At 35.4% G+C, this 21,071-nt stretch overlaps 1 protein-coding gene across 2 annotated transcripts in view; it reads left to right on the forward strand.

The window, feature by feature from the left end:
• Nubpl (NUBP iron-sulfur cluster assembly factor, mitochondrial) overlaps positions 1 to 21,071 on the forward strand; it is a 220,715-nt gene that overhangs the window by 154,191 nt on the left and 45,453 nt on the right. For both annotated transcript variants that reach the window (XM_026413836.2, XM_026413846.2), the window contains exon 7: positions 13,508 to 13,601. In XM_026413836.2, coding sequence (XP_026269621.1) covers positions 13,508 to 13,601 — 94 coding nt within the window. The remainder of the gene's footprint in view (positions 1 to 13,507; positions 13,602 to 21,071) is intronic.

Consider the following 21,071-nt stretch of genomic DNA (forward strand, 5'->3'; position numbering starts at 1 on the left):
AATTTTCAAAATAGTTTATAATTATTGTCTGTATTTCAGTAGTGTCTGGTGTGGTATTTTCTTTGTCAGCACAAATTCTAGTAATTTGAGTTTTCTCTCTTTCTTCACTAGGATGCCTAAGGGTTTTTAAATTTTATTTATTTTTTCAAAGAACCAACTTTTTGTTTTATCAATTTTTCAATTTTTTTTCTTTCAATTTCATTGATTTCAGCTCTGATTTTAATTATTTTCTCTCTTCTGCTTTTCATGTTGACTTGTACTTCTTTTTCTAGGGCTTTGAGATATAATGTTAGGTTATTTATTTGGCTATTTTATATTCTTTTAATAAATGGGCTCAATGCACTGAACTTTCCTCTTAGAACTGCCTTCATAGTGTCCCAGATATTTCGATATGTTGTTTTGCTATTCTCATTTACTTCTGAGTATTTTTAAATTTCATTCCTGACTTTTTCTGCTATCCATTAGTCATTCAGTAGAATATTATTTAGTCTCCAAGTGTTAGAGTAACTTCTGCTTTTATTTTAGTATTAATTTCTGGTTTTATTCCATTATGATCTGATAGAATACAAGGTATTATCTCCATTTTTTTTATTTGCTAAAAGTTTCTTTGTGGCATAAGATATGGTTTTTTTTTTTTAGAGAAGGATCCATGTGCTGCTGAGAAAAAAGGTATATTCGATCATTGATGGATGAAATACTGCATATATGTCTGTTAAGTCTGAATTATTGTTTGAATTATTTAGTTTTATAGTTTCTTTATTTGCAGGATTTATACACTGGTAAGAGAGGTGTGTTAAAGTAACCCAGTAATATTGTGTTGTGGTCTACTTGATTTTTGAAACTGAGAAGGCTTTGTTTGATGTACATAGATGCTCTATTATTGTTTGAGGCATTGATATTTATGATTGTTATATTTTGTTGATGTATAATTCCTTTAAGCAGTATGAAATGTCCTTCTTTTTCCCTTCTGATTAACTTTGGCTTGAAGTTCACTTTATCTGATATATGGATAGAAACCCCTCTTGTTTATACAATCCATGTGAGTGATATATATTTTTCATCCTTTCACCTTTGGTCTGTGGATGTTTTTGCTTAGCATATTGTTGAGTCCTGTTTTTTAATCCAATCTCCCAGTCTATGTCCTTTGTTTGATAAGTTTAGGCCATTTACATTTAAGATTATTATTGAGGTATGATTTTATTCCAAGTAATTTTGGATTATTTCTGGTTTTTAAGTTGAATTAGTTTCTCCTTTGATCGACTATTCCTTTAATGAAGTTTCTCCCTTTGCTGGTTTCTACTTTTTTCCCTGCACTTCATCTTCATGGAATATTTTGCTGAAAATGTTCTGTAGAGCAAGCTTCTAGTTGTGAATTCTCTCAACATTTGTTTATCATGGAAGGTTTTTATTCCATCCTCAAATCTGAAGCTTAATCTTGCTGGTTATAGTATTCTTTGTTGGCATCCATTTTCTTTCAGAGTGAGGCAGAGTTAAGCAGCTCACATGATGATCAGGAAGCAGATACTTCACTTGCCAGATAAAAAATGTATACCATAAAGCCACACCCCAATGCCTCACCTCTTCTAGCCACACTCCACCTGCCTTCAGTTGCCACTCAATTAACCCTATCAAGGGATTAATTCACTGATTGGGTTAAGGCTCATGTAACCCAATCATTTCTTCTCTGCACCTTCTTGCATTGTCTCACATGTGAGCTTTGGAGAATACCTCATATTCAAACCATAACATTGGTGAATGGTGGGAACTGAAGAACATCATGCTATGTGAAATAAGCTAAGACTTAGAAAGTCATAGGTTGAATGTTTTCTCTCGTATGTGGAAGTGAGAGAGAAAAGAGGAATAAAAAGGGAGGTTCTCTTGAAAACAGAAAGGAGATCAGTAGAGTAGAAGCAAGGGAGCAAAGGAGAAGAAGGAAGAAAGGGAAGGGAGAAAAACTGGAGAAAGATGTTGATCAAATTGTGCTATGTGCATGTGTGAATGTATCACAATGTATTCCAATTTTATATAACTGTAATGCACCAATTGAAATAAATATAGAAGAAAGATCAGTAGAGAAACATAATCAGGGAAGAAAGGATGGGGGAAAAAGGGCTACTACTGAGAATTGAAATGGATAAAACTGTGTTCTATACATTTATGAATATGTCAAAACAAACCCCACTTGTATGTATAACCTTAATATACCAAAAATAAATAAATTTTAAAATTATTTTGGTAATTTAATTCATTTATTTATTTTGGTGCTGGGGATTGAACCCAGGACTCACACATACAAGGCATATGCTCTGTCACTGAGCTATATCCCCAGCCCCTGGGGATTTCTTTAAAATAGCTTGATATTTCAAATAGGTTTGTAGTATTTCAGACTTTTTTGGTACCAGTCCTATCCTGCACTAACATCTATTTCCTAGATTATGAAAATCTATACATATAAGCAGTTGACCCAAAGCAGGACTTGAGAGAACTTAAGAGTTTCTGTAAGTAATTGAAATACTTTTACTTTTGTGGTAGTGTCATTATTTTTGGTTTTGAAGTTTTACTGTTTCAACTGTATGTGTTTACATAGTCATCCTTGGGACAGCATGTTTTAAATATTATTTAAGTAAGTAGGTTCAGAGAGTTTCCAAAGGTGGATCCATGTACTAGCTTATAGAAATAGTTATCCTTCTCCAAGCTGTCAAGTCCAGTCTGCTTTACATTTCTACTAAGAGGTCAACTAAGGAAATGGAAGATGATGGTAAAGGGAAAGGAGAGGAATAAAGTTTTCATCTTTTTCTCCGTACGCTTTCTGTTTGGGTTTATAGTAATTTTGGAGGGATTTATCCAAGTAGCCTCTCCTTAGAAAACCAGATATTTTAAAAAGAATGGAGAACTTTATCATGGTGGGGAGGATGAAAAGATTATGGGAAGAATACTTATATCATTGTAACTTGAATAGTGTGTTCTTGTATAATTGGGTCAACTCTTAGAATAATCTCAAGGATAAGTTTATTGTGTTGTATCATTTATTTCCACAAGCCAGTAGGCCGTCAACTGTAGTAGAATTTTTTTTTGTATTATTCAGACATTTGCTGTGGAATTTATATTTAAATAATTTTTATTTCATAGCAATTTTTTTCTCATAACTAAATTAAGATGTTGCATGATTTTATAAATAGGCCACAGGGCAGAGCAAAACTCATGGTTCAGATATAAAGAAAAACACTTCATGTTCCATTTAGATTATATGTAAAAGTTACCTATTGCCGCAGTCTGGCTGGGCACAATTCAGGAGCCACTTGTGAAAAGAAACGAACTTTATTTTTAGAACCACACAGGCCAAACAAAACAGCTCCTCAGGAAAAACCCTCAGAGCCCAACTGCCACCACTGGCTTCCCACAAGCCTCTCCCACAACCACCAGCCTCTCCACCTCCCCCAATCCTCCTGCTCTTGAGGTTAATTGGCTGGGTCGTGTGGGCGGAGCCAAAAAAGTCCCCCAATGTGCAGCTCCGTGGTCTGAAAGGGCAGGGAAACAGCCCAATGAGCATCACTGCAGAGGAGCCAATCAGCTAGATGTTGCTGGGGCCTCTGTGAGCCAATCATCAGCCAGCAGCTGGAAGTTTGCTGGGGCCCCTTCGGTTGTGGCTCTCAACATCTCCCCCTCTCTGTTTAAACAACAAGCATGTGGCTTAGGGACCGTGCCTGCCTTAGGTTGTCCAATAGTACATATGGTCCTAACCCGTTATCGGATGAGCTGACCTCAAGGCGTCAGCCTCCTGTCTTAGGTTGGTACCATTGCAATTGGATCTTACCCGTCACTGACTACCGGTCCAGTATACAGCGACACCTGTGGAGAGATCTTTGTACCAGCGGGGGGGGGGGGGGGTTGAGGTTCTTTGCCTCACCTCTGTTGGCCCCAAAATTTTAGCTGAATGATCATGACAAGCAGAAGGGAGGAAGATACACCAAGCCAATTGACGGCTCCTTTTGGAAAAATTGTACCACCGATGACATCATCAGCAAAAATACCCCAAAACTACCACAAGTTGCTGCACCAACAGATAGTTCACAATGCATACAGGTGAGTTCACAGTGCATACAAGTGATACATAGTCCAGGCAAGTTCTGCAAGCAGTTCAGTGATGGCTATTGCAGAAGCTGTAGATTGGTTTTATCTTTGTCTTCACCAGCACTGGGATGAAGATAGGAATTCTGGCAATAATGGCTAAAGAAAAGATTATGTAACATTCCACAAGGCACTAAAAGAAAACAATTTTCTTAACAATTTACATTATCTTGAAGAGAATTATTAAATATAATGAAAAGGAAAGGTGAAAGTAAACAAACAGATCTGTTAACCTCCTTTTTGTTCATATATTAAAACAATCCTCAACAGCTGTTTACCCAATTTAAATTAAACCATTTAAATCATGTGAATAAAAAAAATATTTGGATCCATTTTTTCATGAGCGTTCATCATATATGATATATGGACATACGTACATTCAAACATATAACACAAAACACAAGTGTGCACACATAATATATACAACACATAATGTAATAGTAAAGGCCTTATAACTTTTTACAGGTGAAATCTCCATTGCAATGTTTAAAAACTCTATAGTCAAAAAATAGAACTGATCAGCAAAACATTAACCTAGGTCTGTATGAGGTCAAAAAACAAAATAGAACTTCATGATGTGGGAAAGGGCAATAATAAAATAGATATTGAAAAAAGCATCCTGGTTCAGCCAGATGTAAGGATAGCCAAACTGGAGTTTTGGATATCAGTTGTTATGGATTTGAGCCAAATCATCTTCTTTTTGGTCTGTAGAAATCGCTTTAGTTAATCTCTCTGGAATCCAAATCGGCTGCTGTTCTCCCTGTGGAAACACATAAACAGACCCCCGACTCCAGACAATCACTGGGTCAGGACCTTAGTTAATCTCTCTGGAATCCAAATCGGCTGCTGTTCTCCCTGTGGAAACACACAAACAGACCCCCGACTCCAGACAATTACTGGGTCAGGACCTTTCCATTGTCCTGTTAGAATATCCTTCCAAAGTACCTTGGGCTTATGCACATTTTTTGGACACATATGCCTTTCCGCAGCACTAAGTCCTGATGAATCCAAATTTAAAAAGTTTAGAGTAAAAAGGGTTATTTTAAGTTTATCTTTGGGGGAATATATACCCCTTCCCAATTCCTTCTTTTTGCTTTAATAAGTATATTTTAATAGTTTGATGAGCTCTTTCAACTATGCCTTGTCTCTGTGGATTGTAAGGGATTCCTGTTATATGAGTAATGCCAAATGATGAGCACAATTGTTTAAAAGAGGTAGAAGTATAACCAGGACCATTATCTGTTTTTAACTGTTTAAGAATGCCCACAGTGGCAAAATTTTGTAAGCAATGAGCTATAACATCTTTAGTTTTTTCTCCGGCATGAAGGGAGCCCATCAAAAATCCAGAAGAAGTATCAACTGTAACATGCAAATATTTTAATTTTCCAAATTCTGGCAAGTGTGTGACGTCCATCTGCCAAATATGGTTAGGTATCAGTCCTCTAGGATTGACTCCAAGATTAACTTGTGGTAAAAAGGTCACACAATTTTGACATTGTTTTATTATATGTCTGGCTTGTTCCTTAGTTATTTTAAAACGCTTTTGTAAAGTATTAGCATTGACATGGAACCTTTTATGAAAATTTATAGCTTCTTCTAGTGTAGAGAAAATATGTATGTCATGTGTAGTTTTATCTGCTAAATCATTGCCCAAACTAAGGGCTCCAGGCAATCCTGTATGTGCCCTAATATGTCCTATAAAGAATGGATCCTTTCTGTCCCAGATTAGACTTTGTATAGTGGAAAGCAAAGAGAAAACAGTAGAGAAAGGGGAAATCCTACCAGCATCTTCAAGGGATACTATAGCATTAACTATATACTGACTGTCAGAAAATAAATTAAATACAGAATCTTTAAACATCACAAAAGCTTGAAATACTGCATTTATCTCTACCTTTTGAGCTGATTGTTTGGGTACTAAAAATGTAAAAGTTTGATCAGGTGTAACTATTGCTGCTTTACCATTATATGACCCATCAGTGAATATATTCGGAGCATTCATGATAGGTGTTTTTCTTGTCATTTTTGGAAAAGTTACAGGATGCAATGACCGAAAAGACAATAAAGGATTAGATGGTAAGTGGTTATCAAATAAAACATTAGATTTGCACATGATTATTGCCCCAGTATTTAACTCATTAGCTAACTCATCAATTTGATTCATAGTATATGGAGTAATAATTTTATTGGGAGAAATTCCAAACACTCCCTTTGCTGCTTTTATTCCTTTGAGTATTAATTGTCCTACAGCCTCAGGATACCTAGTAAGAATAGTGTTAGGAGAATAAGATAAATGTATCCATAATAATGGACCTTCTTGCCAAAATACTCCTGTAGGAATATTTTTTGTTGATAGTACAATAAATAATAAAGGCAAACTTATATCAATTCTATCCAAATGCATATTTTCCATATATGTTTCAATAATTTTTAATGCCTTTCTTGATTCAGGCGTTAACGTGCGGGGTGAATTTGGATCTGATGGACCTTTTAGGATATCGAATAAAGGTCCCGACTCTCCTGTTGGTATACCTAGATAAGGCCTTATCCAATTTATGTCTCCTAATAACTTTTGAAAGTCGTTAAGTGATTTGAGTTGATCTACTCGTATTTGAATTTTTGGTGGACGGACCATGGTTGAGGATAATAGAGCTCCTAAATAATTAATTGGAAAATTTAATTGTACTTTATCTATTGCTATCTCTAGATTATAATTTTTAATAAGTTTGTAAGTGTGGCATAACATTCTAGCAATGTGTTTTTAGCTTTGTGTGCTAATAATACATCATCCATATAGTGAAATATTTGTAGTTCAAGATTTTGATTTCTAAGTGGCTGGATTACTTTGTTAACATAAATTTGACACACAGTTGGGCTGTTAGCCATCCCTTGAGGGAGTACTTTCCACTCATATCTCTGATCAGGACCTTCATGATTCAGTGCAGGGATAGTAAATGCAAAACGTGGACTATCCTCAGGATGAATTGGAATTAAAAAAAAACACAATCTTTAATATCTATAACTAAAACATACCAAGTTTTTGGCAAAGCAGACAATTGAGGAATCTCTGATTGAGCAGGTCCCATAATAACCATCTCATTATTAATGGCTCTTAAATCTTGCAATAATCTCCATTTACCAGATTTCTTTTTGATGACAAAAATGGAAGTATTATGGGGAGATACAGAAGGTTGTATATGTCCTTCCGCTAATTGTTGTTTGACCAGATCATGGGCTACTTGTATCTTTTCTTTAGTCAGGGGCCACTGAGGAACCCATACTGGTCTTTCTGATTTCCAAGTAATTTTGATTGTCTCAGTGGCCCTTTCTGAAAATCCAACTCATGTCTGTCTGTTCCTTGATCTATTTGTATTGGTGCTGCTAAACCTTGTTCTTGTTTTTGTAATCTTTTTCCTTTCCTAAATCCTTATCTAGTCATAATAGTGGGCGCATTTTGATTGATGTTATTTGTTAATGTCAAACCTAATTGATCTAGGACATCTCATCCCCATAAATTTATAGGAAGATGATCCAATACATATGGCTGTATAGTTCCTTCACATCCTTCAGGATCCTTCCAATCTAATATCATTGCACTTCTATGGGGATTTGTCACCACTCCTAGGCCTCGAAGCGTTTGAGTGGCTTGTTGTAATGGCCAATGTTTTGGCCATTCTTGACGAGAGATGATGCTAAGGTCTGCACCTGTATCCAGTAGCCCATTAAATTCATGTCCTTGAATATTTAGTTTATTGACCTTTCCTATGGCAAAGATTTTAATTTTAGTTGTATAATAAAATTGTAAGCAGCTTGATTCACAGAATCATTCAGTGGCTGTTGATTAAATATTGTTAGACACTTTGGAGAGGGCTGGATGTAGAAGGAAAGTACAGAAATGCATATAAATGTTCTTTTCTGTTAGGAAGCATACATTGAAATTAGGGAGATAATTATGTATAAAAATAACAAGAATTCTTAGAGCTGGAAGAATGATTTCAAATCCTAGAAATTAGTTGAATCTAAGGTCCTAGGAATTTGGTAATTATTGTCTGTAAAATTTGGCCATGGGGCTTGAGAGCAGGCTAAATGTGTCTTCCATACCAGTTTTATTAGTCTATCTTTTGTAACAATATCTAAGGCTTGGTAAATTATAAAGAAAAGACGTTTAGCTGGATGTGGAAGCATATGCCTATAATCCCAGTAGCTCAGGAGGCTGAGGCAAGAGAATCACAAGTTTGAGGCCAGCCTCAGCAACTTATTGAGATCCTACCTCAAAATAAAAGGGCTGTGGATATAGCTCAGTGATAAAGCAATGTTGGATTTAATCCCCAGTAACAAAAGAAAGAAAGAAAGAAAGAGAGCAGGGGTGGGGGGGAGGGAGGGAGGGAAGGAGAAAAAGAAAAGAGCTTTATTTAGAGGCTAAAAGTCAAAGATCAGGTGGTTCCATCTGTTTGGCCTCTGATGAGGGCCCCCTTGGCTGCATCACAGCATTGTGGATAGCATCATGGTAGGAGAAATCACTTGGTGGACAAGAAGCCAGAGATTTGGAATACAAATGAACACTAAGATGGAAGAGGAGATGTGTAGGGCAATATATATGGGAGAAGGGCACTGAGCTTCTATCCCCTCTCCTGGAAGGCCACTCTCTGGGAACTTTCACATATTCAGCTATTCAGAAACCCTCAGAACTCTGTCCTTTAGGTTTTTATAAGAAGCTTTATTACATCATGATTGATTACATCATTGGCCATTTCTTTGTCAACTCAGCCTTCAGCCCTTCTCCCTTTTCATGTTGGTTGAGTCAGGTGTAGGACTGAAAGTTCCAATTCTCTGATCACATGGTTGGTCCCACACTGAGGCTAAGAGCTTCCAGCCTGCTGTCAACTCATGAGCATACAAAAGACACTCTTCCCATTCTGGAGTTTCCAAGGATTTTAGGACTTTCAAGTCAAGAATGGGGTACAGACTGTGTAGTCAGCTTTATTCACTGCTGTGACTAAAATGACCCAACCAGAACAACTGTAAAGGAGGAAAAATTTATTTGAGGGATTGTGGTTTCAGATATTTTAGTCTATAGAAGGCCAGTTCCATTCCTCAGGGCTCCAGGTGAAGCAGAACATCATGGAGGAAAAGTGTGGCAGAGGGAAGCTGGTTCACATGATGATCAGACACACACACACACACACACACACACACACACACACACACACACACATATATATATCCCCAAAGCCATGCCCTACATGAACCACTCCCTCCAGCCACAGCCCACCTACCTACAGCCTAGCCACCACTCAGTTAATCCCACCAGGAATTAATTCACTGATTAAGTTAAAGATATAACCCAATCATTTGTCCTCCAGACCTCCTTGCATTGTCTCACATGTGAGGTTTTAGGGGACACCACATCTAAACCATGACACAGATATATAAATAGATAGATAGATAAGATAGATACGGCTTTGTACAAGTTCTGGGACTGCATTATATTTGGATCTGGATGCATGTCAAACAATTCCAAGGGACATAAGAGTCCTAAGTTACTGTGTAAAAGAGGCATCAAGTGGGAAGCTTCTTTTTACAGATTCAAGTCTTAATTGCTTGTCTCATCCCATTTTCCTCAGTTGCCCTGGACACTGGCTTTGTGTTTTTGTTTTCCTAAGTTTTTTATTACATAAATATGTACATAATTGTACATATTTATGTAATAAAATCAGGTTGCGTTTAGGAAGCATTGCTGTTATTCAAGAGATCTTAGAGAACTTGAATCTTCAAAGTTCTGGCACTTAATGGTGATTTTTTTCATATTCTAAAAAAATACAGGTGTTCCCTACTTAAGAGACTTAAAGTAGTTCCACTTTATAGTGATGGGAAAGCAATACACAATCCATAGAAACTACTTCAGATTTTGGAATTTCATCTTTTCCCTGACTAGTTGTCTATGGTCTCTTGTTATGTTGGGCAGCCACAGAAAGCCCCTGTTCCCAGTTAACCATGCATTATGAAGAGCACTACCCTAGAGTGTTGCTAAGCTATTGTGGGTGGCAGGTTAGGTATGTGAAACACATTTTTCACTGATGATATTTTCAATTTTCTGGAGTTGTAATCTGATTATAGTCAAGGAGCATCTATATTGATATCTATATTTAATTTTGCATTCACAATTTTGTGTTTCTATTTGACTAGAGAACCATTCAAAATGTATATGCTTCAAGCCACACAAAATCTGGTTCTACCACTGGGTTTTATTAATAAATGAGATTCTGGCATATTTCTTTACACTTAGTAAAACATAATTTCTACAAGTAAACAAACTCTTATGTAGAATCTGGAGAAGCCCCAAATCATTCTAAAAATCAATACTTTTGGTGGCTCTTTTATAAGAGAACTGGAACTTCTTGGTAGTTAATATATTTCAATATTAGTATTAGTGAATATCATAAAACTGAAACTCACATATCAACTTTAGTTAAGTCCAATTCCAATCAGCAAGCCTTTATGGAAAGCCCACTATGTGTGACAAAGGTGTTGGACTAGGTTCTTTTCTCAAATAGATTAAATTCATTTTAAGAGTAATTGGAAATGAATTGCCTTAACAATTTTTTAATAGGTCTCTGAAATAAGAACTTGAAGATAACATGATAAATATGGTTAAATGCCAAGGAAAAACAGTGATAAATTGTTGGCACCAGTCATCTGGTATTCTCTGAAACAAACCTGTTAGTCTGCTTACTGAGAATAAAAAATTAAAAGTGCTTTTATCCCTTTTTTTTTCAGTGCTGGGGATACAACCTAGGGTCTCACCCCAGCCCATCCTTTATCTTTTCTTGGAGATATTTTATAGATGGTGTTTATAGGTAACCTTGGAGTAATCGTTTTTCAAACCAAAGAACCCTATATTGAATATTAGCCAAATAATGTTCATCATATCATCATTCTCTTAAAATATGGCATTTTATCAGTATCAAGTGCATACATTTGTAAAATAGCATAGGATTACTAAAAGACAAATCAATATGTACTGTCAGATACTGGTAAATATTTGAAGAAAAGCAATGTCAGGGAAGGAGAGAGATCAGTGGTAATGGGGTGTTATTTTAGAAAGACTGACTTGGTTTTCTCATTATTCCTTGTATGTGCCTATCACTTGCTGGGGCTCCTGGCTGGAATACTTTTCTTTAGCTGTCTGCATCACTTGCTTTATCACTTCATTTGTGGCTCTGGCCACCCTTTCTACAGTAGCACCCGTCATCATTCTATCCTTTCTCCCTACTGTACAAGTTTTCTTAATCATCTGACCTTGGGAACCAAAGAGAGTCAAAGAAATTTTTTGATAAATTCTTTGCTATCTGAACTCTTATCACTTTATATGTGAAATTCAAGAATTGAAGAGCTTTTTAGAACTTTTCTTATTTGATCTGGTTATCCAAAACAGGAGCCAAATAACTGTATAGTGAGAGATGCTTGTAGTTTTCTTCGTAACACATATTGCTCTGATTTGTCTGTCTTCAGGTCTCCCTTAATAAAATATCAGTAGCTAGAATGTTGTTTTATTCATTGCTCTATTCCCATCACCTGGAACAATGGGTGGCACCTAATAGATTCTCAATAAATATGTGTTGAATAGGTATATTAATATGTGAACGAATCTATTGATCTAATCTCAATTAAACTTTTTATCAAAAAATGATTATGTGGAAAAGGCATGTTACACATTGAATTTTACAAATCATAATATGGAATTACCTACACAGTTACCATTTAGATTAAAGAAAAAAAACAAATCTCAAACCTTTGTATGTGTTTATTTGTTCATTCATTCCGTGGGGAGAAAAAACTTAGTAATTATCTCCTATGTGTCCATTCCTTTCTAAAGTATTCTAACTCAGTTTAGTTTTATAGGAAGATACAAAATCTTTCAAGTTCTGAAAAGTAGGTAACCATGATACCATTTAACTATGAATACTTAACTCAATATATAGAAGGTACTTAACCATTTCTTTGACAAATAAATGAGTGACTAGGTGAAGTATTCAGTAGGAACACTGTATCTAATCTAGTGGGAGATTTCCCTAAGGAAGTGAATTTTAAACTAGGATCTGAAGAATGAGGAGGAATTACTCAAAAACACAAGACAGAGTGTTTTAGAGCTTAAACTCAGACTTTATCCTAAAAGCTGGAAAAGAATTTTAAGCAAAAAAGCACAACTAGTCTTGCATCTTTTATGTGGTCTGTTTTCAGTGTTGCTAGGGACAGACTGGAAGGGCAATACTGGAGCAGAGAGAATGGCTGGGAGGCTTTAATAGGTGGTAGTGACCTCCCTTGGCTCCTTGGCGGTAAAGAAGAGAAATGTGGATACATTTGAGCGATTTTAGCAGGCAGAATAACTGACTGGGGTAAAGAAGGAAAAGGAAGCATTAAGTATGATTCCAAGATTCTACTTGAGGCAACTGAGAGGATCCTAGGACCTTTCAGAAGACTGGAAACTCAGGGAAGAACTATCTGAAAAGAAAAGAGCACAAGATATCCTTAAGAACTAACTAGATTGAGTCTGAGCATTATAGACTTATATAATTGCTAAATTTCTTTTTAAAAAATGTTTGGAAAGAAAGAATCAATGTTAATAGTATTGGGATGGTAGTTATATTTAATTTTTTTCTTATTAAATTTTGGTTTTCATTATTAGTATGTCATATTTTGTGAAGGAAAAATAATAAATTTATGCCGCAGTCTGGCTGGGGACAATTCAGAGCCACTTGTCAAGCAGGAACAAACTTTATTTTTAGTGAGCCAGAACCTCAGCCCCCCCCCACCTTGAGGCAGACTTCAGGGTCGCGTGGGCAGAGCCAAGAGTCCCCCAGTGAGCAGCTCCTTGGTCTGAAAGGACAGGAAAACAGCCCAATGAGCGTCACCACAGAGGAGCCAATCAGCTGGAAGTTTTCTGGGGCCTCGGCTGGGGGTGGCATCACTGAGCAGGCTCTGGCTCTCAACAAATTTAGAAAAATTTATGTTTGCATAGGAAGTGCTATGCCAGCAAACAACAACAATAAAACCCCAAGGGCAAAAAGCTAAGACCTTTTAGATAAAACGTTGGATTATACCCAGTGAAATTAAATGATTTGTCCTGATTAGGAGACAATTGTAAAATGGGGTTGCCATTAGTATCTGGAAATTTAAGCGTATCATTCAAAGATCTACCAGAGGCAATGGCTGTCATGTATTCATCTTTGACCTTCTCCCTTGGTGCCTGGCACCTAGTGAGGACTCAAGTGACAGCTGTTATTTTAGATTTGTTATTAGCACATTCATTTTGTTTATACTCACTATTTTCACTAGAATGTTTATACAATGATGTTATTTATGTCATTTTGATTTTTAGGTAGATTGGGGTCAACTGGACTATTTAGTTGTTGACATGCCACCAGGAACGGGAGATGTACAGTTATCGGTTTCACAGAATATTCCCATTTCAGGTAAATCTAAATCTTAAAAGGTTAAAGTAATTTATGCTTTCTTTGATGTGTTGATGTTGCCATAGAGAAAAACAAACTGCGAGACAGGCAAACATTTTTATGCTTAAAAAAGAACTTATAAATTTTCCATTAGAGATCTAAAGCATAAATTGAGTTTTTCAGATTATCAGAATGAGCATATTTAAAAAAACATAAAGACACTTTGAAAGGTGGTGATATAATTCTATGTTCCAGAAATGTAGGCACTTAAGTATAGTAAAGTATAAAATATACAAACTTCACTGGTTAATAGCAGTCCAATAACTTACAGCACTGGTGTATGTGGCAGGCACTTGGTAAATATTTATTGAGCAAGTATGGAATGAGAGAAAATATTAGGAAATTTGTCTGTTTTGTAAATACAACTATAAGAAAATTTTATATTCTTCTACTTATTTAAAGTCAAGAGAGCAATTAACAAAGTAATTTATCAAATACAAATTATTTATATATTGTAGTGGATTTTTTTATTATGTGGAATTTAAGTATTAGTAGTTACCCTTTGTATCGAACCTGTTTCTAAAGATTTCCCCAAATTTCACAAAGATGTAGTTGCATATGTAAGTGAACTCATGGAAAAATAGTTAAAATGTCTTCATGAGTTATTTACTGATTCTCGAAGTCATTTCATTGAAATTTAATTAATAAAAGCATGTAATTTAAGTTTTTGACAAGATACAATTTTATTTTAAAATATTGATATAACCTCATTAATATGGATATTTTGAATGTTTTAATACATTGGTAACCTTAATGGAATCTGAGATGTTTTCTTTGATGAGACAGGCTATTAAGTATGAGATGGGAGTAAACTGATGTAAAAATAATTCATCCTTTTTGTAATCACTGGATGGTGCAAAAGCTCTATCTAAATGTATCATTTTTTAGAAACTACTTGAACACTTTAAAAGAGCTTTTCAGGGAGGGGTAGCGAAATGTCATCAGTTAGGAGTCTTGGTGTCATTGCATTTCTAGAAGCCATGTGAGAATGAAATTTTTTATATTTGGAAAAAGACATTCTTTTAGAAAATTTATGCAGGCAGACCTGTATAAGCAAAAAGATCCTCTTTGTGAATGCTAATTAGCAGCTCTTTATATGTGTTCCATTTTGTTCCATGGGTTGGATGACAGGCTCATTATAAGAAGAAATTTTGAAGAAAAATAATAATTCCTTACTTGTGTTAAAAGTATTGTATCACAACAATAAAGGTAAATGTGTTGACAGCAATATTAGTGGCTAATAGATTTAAGTTTGAGTTTACATAGACTGTTGAATCGTCACATATTACAAGTATAGACCAGAATGATACCTAGTAGTTGCAGTAATTGCTGAAGGGAAAGGAATTAGGTTAAAGGATGAGAAATGACCAATTATAATTATAGTCTTAAGATTTGCTCTTATCTTATTGAACTTGCCAAGAGGAGAAGGCAGAGTTTTTTTTTATGGCTGGCTTTATTATTTTTCTACTTTTTTTCTTTTTTGTTTAGTTATACAGTTTACTAGTTTTTTGCTTATTTCTTTAATTTGTTTATTAGTTGTTGCCTATTTTATATTGGACAGATTCCAAGACTGACTTCTGGAAGTATGTCTTAAATGCATGCTTATATGCTCTTAGGAATCATTGATCACTCAGTTGCTTTTCCATAATGAAAATGATTAATATTCTTCAAGAAGTATTATAATTTCCTTGAAAATACATGGACTATTTTAGTATTCAAATTCTAATAGATATTACCTAAAATTTTTTTTTTCTTTATTCAACGGAAGTCCTCTGAATTACTGTCTAAAGACTGTCTTAGTTTCATTTTAACTATTGGAATTAAGTGAAGATTAATTTTACCAAGAATTGAAGTCTCAGTAATTTACTTATATTAAAGTACATATTAGTCAAGGTCCTAGTAGGAAAAAAAAAATTCATTTAATGAAGGGATTAGTTGCAGAGGTATGGGCAGCATTAAGAAAACCATCAAGAGATGGTGAAGTACCCAGGGACTAATGACAGTAGGAAGTTGTTACTGCCCCCTGCCACACACACACACACACACACACACACACACACACACACCCCTGAAGAGGCAAATGAGTGAACTGTGTTAGTGGAAGCTGGAGATTTCTTGGAACCCTGGGAAAGGGCTGGCTGATGAAAGCTATGGCCATTCTCAGAACTATAGCAAGGTTGGAGAGAGTAGCATGCAAGGTAGGTAATAATACTTCACCTTTTTTCCCTCCCACATTCTCTTTTTTCTGCTACTGGTACCTCTTGATGGCAGATCCCCATTTGGAGCCAGAAGACAAGGAAACTCGGTGATACAATCCATAGAGGTCAGCTACCAGGGCACTCACTGGTCAAGAGACAGAGGGATGGAAAAATGAACCTGGGCAGAGCCTGAAGAGGGAAAAGAAGGAGGAGTACATCCAGTGGAATAACTAACATAGCTTCTCATCTTCATGGTCATTATTTCATTATAAATTAGTGACTGTGACAGATGAAATACAAAGCCAGGGGACAAGATTCCTGCCCTATAGAAGTTTTCAAGCTAATATAGACAGTACTGCACAATAATACACTCAAATTGGTAGAAAATCGATATTATCATATGATGAGACAATATTATACTGTCATTAAACATAAAGAGAATGTATACACTGTAGGTGAACAGTGATGCAAATATATTTTGTGTAGTGAGAAGTAATAGATGAAAAAGTTGTTTTTGATAGGACAGAATTAAGGGGGAAAATGTTCTTTATAAGTAAAAATTGATACAGAAATGAAACATTTGGAAATTTTTCTTGTAAGAGAAGGGACAGAGACTGAGCAGCTAAGAGGGGAGCCATTATGGTCCCTGGTTTGTTCTTTCTTTTTCTTCCAGGGAATGGCAAAAGTGATATAGAAAACAGCCAAGCAGTTCTTAATGTTCTAATAGTTCACAGTGTGGGTCCTATTTTGATTTCTTAACTCCTGGATAGGGAAAAGCTGCTGTGTATGACAAAGTATTCAGCTAATTAATACCCTGAATATCTATGGGCTCCAGAAAAGCTGCCCTAACATCTGGTGTTATATTATGGTAATGAGGTGATGTCCTTTCTTCCCTCTCTAAGACCTTTCCTGTCTGGGCCCTATTGATAGAAGAAAAGCCAGAGGCCCTTTTTCTACTTTCTCATTTAAATGAGATGGAATAGGAATTTTAAATTAAGCTACTGTAATATTTCATCATTGCTTAAAATAAAAGACTTTTCTGGCTTGTGAAAAGTGTTGGGCCTATTGCCACTCTGATTGAACTACTCATCAAAAATTCTTGAGGAAAAAACCCACACATGTTCACCCTGGTATTTTCCTCTCCATCAGTAATTTACCTGGTTTAATCAATTGTCTGTTCTATGATGACACTCTTTGTGAATTTGGACAGTGGTTTTGTGATGTGAAAACTTACCCTCATGAGGGATTGAGAGATCAGAAACTTATTGGTGATGTGATAAATACGTGAATGGCCAAAGGCCTCTGCTTGAAATAGTTCCTTGATTGTAATTTACTCTTTCAAAGCAAAAGGAACAATACTGTTTGCATTGAATTTTAGTGCTGTATTTTCCTTACAATTTTACAATTTATAATGAACCCATACTATGAAGCTAGAAACATGCTTGCATCTTAAAGTAGAAGACTTAAGGGGCTGAGGTTGTGGCTCAGCGGTAGAATGCTCACCTAGCACATGGGAGGCACTGGGTTTGATCTTCAGCACCACATAAAAATATATAAGTAAAATAAAAGTATTGTGTACATCTATAACTAAAAAAAAGTATTTTTAAATAGAAGACTTAAATTATAGATTTTCCTAGTGTTTTGGAATAGTAAATCTTCATTTATGTTTTCAGTTCCCAGATTGGAACATTAAAGGAGATAGTCAATTTTGGACTTCTTTCAGGTGCACTGTCTTTCCATTGCAAATGTTGGATGCAATTATAATTAATGGATACTTGGCAAGAACTTCATGATGTAGACAGTTATTGTTTTATTTATCAAATTATAAAAATTCTTTTCAAAATAAATTTGCTTTGTTGTTACACAAATTATACCAACTGTTAGAAAGACTAGCAACTGTATTCCACAATTTTATCTTTTAGGTCATTCCTGGTATTTCATTCTGAAACTTTAGTCCTTGTTAGATAAAACTTTATAAAATTAAATATAACATCATTGGCTAATAAATAATATATTTCTAATCTGCAGTTAAAAAGAAATAAACTCTTCAGGGCCCCTGTATTTGGCTGAACATTCTTCACAAGTAGAAATTACAGTACAATTCAAAGAAGTAGCCTGAGAATTAATAATTTCTGAACTATGACACAAAAAGGCCCAGACTTTATAAGCATCCCCACCCGATTTCTATATTTAACTTTGAGAATTTCTTGTCTAAGCCAACCATCTATTTGAATTCCTACCAGGTGGTCCTCTATCCTGTGTTTAGATAGTGTCTGAGATCATTCAGTTTTGCTGAATTTCTGAGCATTTCCTTCATGACAAGCTAGACAGCTAAAATTCCTTAAAGGTCTTAAAGTTCAGTGAATAATATAATGGCCAATGTGTCATTGGGTTCATTTTAAAAGCTACTTTTAAATCCATCAAATATTGGAAAAAGTAAAGTCCCAAAATCTAAAAAGTTTTTGCCCTTGGATGTAGATGTTAGAAATTTATCAGGATCTGAAGCATAGCTTGAAGAATGTCTTCACATCTTAAGTATAACGTATTTAGATATTGACTAAGATCTTCCCATATAGAGTCTCAGTCTCTTTTCCTCTCTTTTATGAAATGTACCTGGTTATATAAAGTCTAGTGTAAATGAAGTAGCAGTTCTCTCTGGACCTTTTAGCAAAAAAAAAAAAAAAAGATGGTTATAAAAAGGAATGTGTTGAGCCAGGCATGATGGTGCATGCCTGTAATCCCAGCTACAAGGGAGGCTGTTGCAGGAGGATACAAGTCGAAGCCAGCCTGGGCAATTTGGCTAGCATGTCTCAAAAGGAATGTGTTCCATTATTAAACAAGCATCCTTTAGTAGTGGCTTGCTGTAGTTGCAGGCAAGCTGAGCTGTATGTGCTTCTAACAGAATTTGAAATGCAGAATAGTAAATCTTAGAGTTCAACATGAACAGACCTTCAGAAGAAGAAAAGATCTTTCTGAGTTGTAGAGACACATTTGTACAATGTGTCGGTTTCCCGAGGTGTTTTCTGATCAGCATAAGCATGGATACAAGACTAGAAAGAAACCAGGATTTTATCTTAACTTTATTGGAGGCATCAGAATAGAGAAGGGGGATGAGAATGAGACGGGGGAGGGAGAGAGAGAGAGAGAAAGGTGGAGGGAGGAAGGGGGAGAAAGACAAAGAGGGAGAGAGTGAGAGAACATGTATTTGTGATAAGATCTATCTCATTCCATCCTATACTCCTGAAAATCTGTGGAAGCCTCATTGAGCCCCAGTGTCTCCTTATTGATTGCAACCTGAGTAACCCTGGTTAAATCTTTGTAGTATCATTAATGTAAATTGGCTGGAAGCCCTTTACTTGTTGAATCTATTATATTGAAGAACCAGTCTTTATTTCTAAACAATAGATATGTATCCAGATTCCTTTGATGAACTTGAATTCTTAATTAAAGTTCTAAAGTACAACATGTTCGTATTCATCAGTAGCTCTCAAATACTGTGGTTTCTATTAATTACTGTGTTTGATAATTCTGTTTTGGCAGCAATTAATGTAATTTCTTTAATGTGATTTGTTTCTGAGGTGAGAAAAATGATTGATTCTTTTTTTTTTTTTTTCCGAATACTGGGGATTTAACCGTGGGGCACTTATCTGCTGAGCCACATCCCTAACCCTTTTTATTTTTTATTTTGAGATTGGGTCTCGCTAAGTTGCTTAGGGCCTTGCTAAGTTGCTGAAATTGGCATTGAACTTGTGACCCTAAATTAATAGGACACATCCCCTTTGTGACTGTAGTCAATTCTTAACTCTGTTGGAAGGTAGCATGGAGTCTACAACAGTGATTCTTCCGAGAATTATTGCTGTTGAAGTGTAGTCTGTGAATACAATTGAGGTAAATTGACTTTTAAATCATGTATTGCTTAAGCTGATACTAATATTAGTAGACTTCCTTGATCTTACAGAACATAATATTTATAATTCAGAAAGTCCAAGGAGAAAGAGGAGAGCTGAAAACTACCAAAGCCAATCTACATTATGGTTAACTTAAAAATCATAAAGTGTTTGTTATTTTTTGTGTTAAAATCAGAAGAAGTTGAGTGATTCTTCTTCTTTTTTTATGCTACTGGAATCAAACCCAGGGCCTCACACATGCTAAGCATGCACTCTACCACTGAGCTATATCCCTAGCCTCTGATTATTGTCTTTTGCTACAAGTCTATCTCTTAAAAAAATTAAGGAGAATCAGTAGCACTAAATATTAAAAGCACTGTGAGCATTAAGAATAATAGTTAATGTTTGTTTTTAGTCTTAGTTGGTTTTGCATTGATAGGCTCAGTAGGTGTAAGATAGAATTATTCCTCCAGGTATACTTCTGAGCAGATTTTGTTGTACATGTTTATGAGGTTCTAACCCTGAATTTCTCAATCAAGCTTGGGAATTAGATTCCATCTATGCCCTGGAGACTAGAATGCATAGTTGAGTAGTTCCAACAGTGGTGTAATTATGATCAGCCTAACATCTGGAATAATTAGTTTTAAATATTTAACTACTCTGAACTCTGACCCAAATCCAGATATATAGTTGTAGATTTTCCTCTTAATAGTAAAGAGAATTAACAATTAAGATAGTACTCTAGATTATTTTGTAAGGTGTTTTCATATTTTTCAGAATCTACCAAGATGACCTTTCTCAGAATTTGACAGCTGATAAAAAGCAGATTACAAGTTGGGAAATATATTTAAATAATATTATTTGCTAGGACTTAGACATTTACCTTAGAAAATGGATAGAGAATTCTCGATGGGATTCTTGAGATAGTTAATCAGTCTCCCAGATAATCCCATTTATTGCAAACTGAGCATTCTTTTTTTTTTAATGCTACTGCTGACATTTTTTGCTTCTGCTGACATTTTCTTATGCTCAGTACAGGGAGGACAAGTTTTCCAACATCATGAAACTGAAGTGACATCATTAGTGATGTTATAAAGGAAGAAATTTCTAGGCGTGTTCATAATGGTTCACATTTCATGAGCCATGAACAAAATTAAAATTTAATAGGAAGAAAAGCCAAGAACCATAAAGATAAAATGTAACACCAGGGTTTGGAAACCATTTTTTAAGCTAAGAGATACTAATAAGAAAAAATTGACATAGTTCTTTTAAAGTTAAAAATTTGGAGTTAAAAGATGTGTAAATTGATTAAGGATTAAATTTAATTTTATTGGAGGTTTGTTTAT

The sequence above is a fragment of the Urocitellus parryii genome, chromosome 6 (genome assembly GCF_045843805.1).
Source record: "Urocitellus parryii isolate mUroPar1 chromosome 6, mUroPar1.hap1, whole genome shotgun sequence".
Taxonomy (NCBI): Eukaryota; Metazoa; Chordata; class Mammalia; order Rodentia; family Sciuridae; genus Urocitellus; species Urocitellus parryii.